This window comes from Hakea prostrata, chromosome 6 (genome assembly GCF_041222555.1).
Source record: "Hakea prostrata isolate BN-2017 chromosome 6, UWA_Hpros_2, whole genome shotgun sequence".
Lineage (NCBI taxonomy): Eukaryota > Viridiplantae > Streptophyta > Magnoliopsida > Proteales > Proteaceae > Hakea > Hakea prostrata.
This window is the reverse complement of record NC_142605.1, coordinates 12579247-12580494: the sequence shown is the minus strand read 5'-3', so window position 1 is coordinate 12580494 and position 1248 is coordinate 12579247. Positions and strand designations below refer to the sequence as shown.

At 42.6% G+C, this 1248-nt stretch overlaps 1 protein-coding gene across 1 annotated transcript; it reads right to left on the bottom strand.

The window, feature by feature from the left end:
- On the bottom strand, positions 1-984 carry LOC149012264 (RING-H2 finger protein ATL29-like). Its single transcript, XM_089157562.1, has one exon. The coding sequence runs from the start codon at positions 982-984 to the stop codon at positions 1-3; it is 984 nt and encodes a 327-aa protein (XP_089013688.1).
- Positions 985-1248: the final 264 nt, after the last annotated feature.

Below are 1248 nucleotides of genomic sequence, written 5' to 3'. Positions count from 1 at the left end.
CTACACTTTTGTGACATCGCCATCATCGTTTGACAAATCTCCAAACGTAGTGCAACTTCCTGTCCAATTATGACCCCTTACCAATTGCTCCTTCACATGATCCGGCAATTTCAACGTATACCTTTTATCATTTGGATCTCTTTTCATGTTTATGATAGAATGCCCCGTAGAATGCCATCTTGGATACTTCTTACATCTCCTGCTTTCACCTTCTTGCTTTTGTATTACATTTCTATTATTTTCTGTGCCAATTGCACCGGCAGAGCTTGTTGCGTCCTGCCCATGGCTTTCTTCTTTGTCGTCCACCACCACCACCAACACTACCTCGTCACGTTCTTCTTCTTGTTCTTCTTCTTCATCATCCTTCGAAGACACACTGTTATTATCGTCTCTTGTTCCGTTCTCCTGTTGTTCGTTCTCCGCCGGCCGCGGTGGAGATAATACTGTAACAACATTATTATTTTGAAATGCTGGTGGTGATGATTTCTCATCCGATGGCAGAAGACTTCTCCTGCAGAGAGGGCATGTGTTGTGGTTTTCAAACCATAAGTCTATACATTCTGGATGAAACACATGATTACAAACCGTTAACAAGCGAAGCTCATCTTCGTCTTCGAATTCAGCCAAGCAAACTGCACATTCTAGAGAACATTTTTCTAGTCGGAGATCCTTCACCGATGAATACAAAAATGTAGGAAATGCATTAACGATTGAAGCGTCTAGGCCATTGGTGGTGGCTCCGCCACCTCCGCCGCCCGTTGGTTGGACAGCATTGCTAGATGGTAAACGCCCAGAATTCCTCATATTTGATGTATCAACTAGGTATGCCATGAAACAACGGCAGATATAGATGGAGAAAATGCCACCGAAGAAGAAAACAAGGAGGATAACAGTGAGGGTCACCGTTACCGGCGGAGTCACGTATGGTACTTGCCCGTGATTTGTATGTGGTGGTGAATGGGAATCATTATAACTTGTCGACATTGCCAGAAATCAACAGCAGAAGATGATGGGCCAGAGGTAAGATACCCTGGCATTAGAGTTTGCATGAAGAAGAAGCAGCAGCAGAAGAACCAATGTTTTAAGGAAAAATGAAATTCTTTGAAAAAAAAGAAAAATTGAAACTGTTGTGCTTGTTTGGGTGTCATTTGTTTTTCTTTCCCCTTCTACTTTGAATCTCTCCCTAGAATTTAGGGGTTTGCAATGCCAAAATTTCAGTGTTGGTTTCTCCTTTGCGGTAATGAGTTA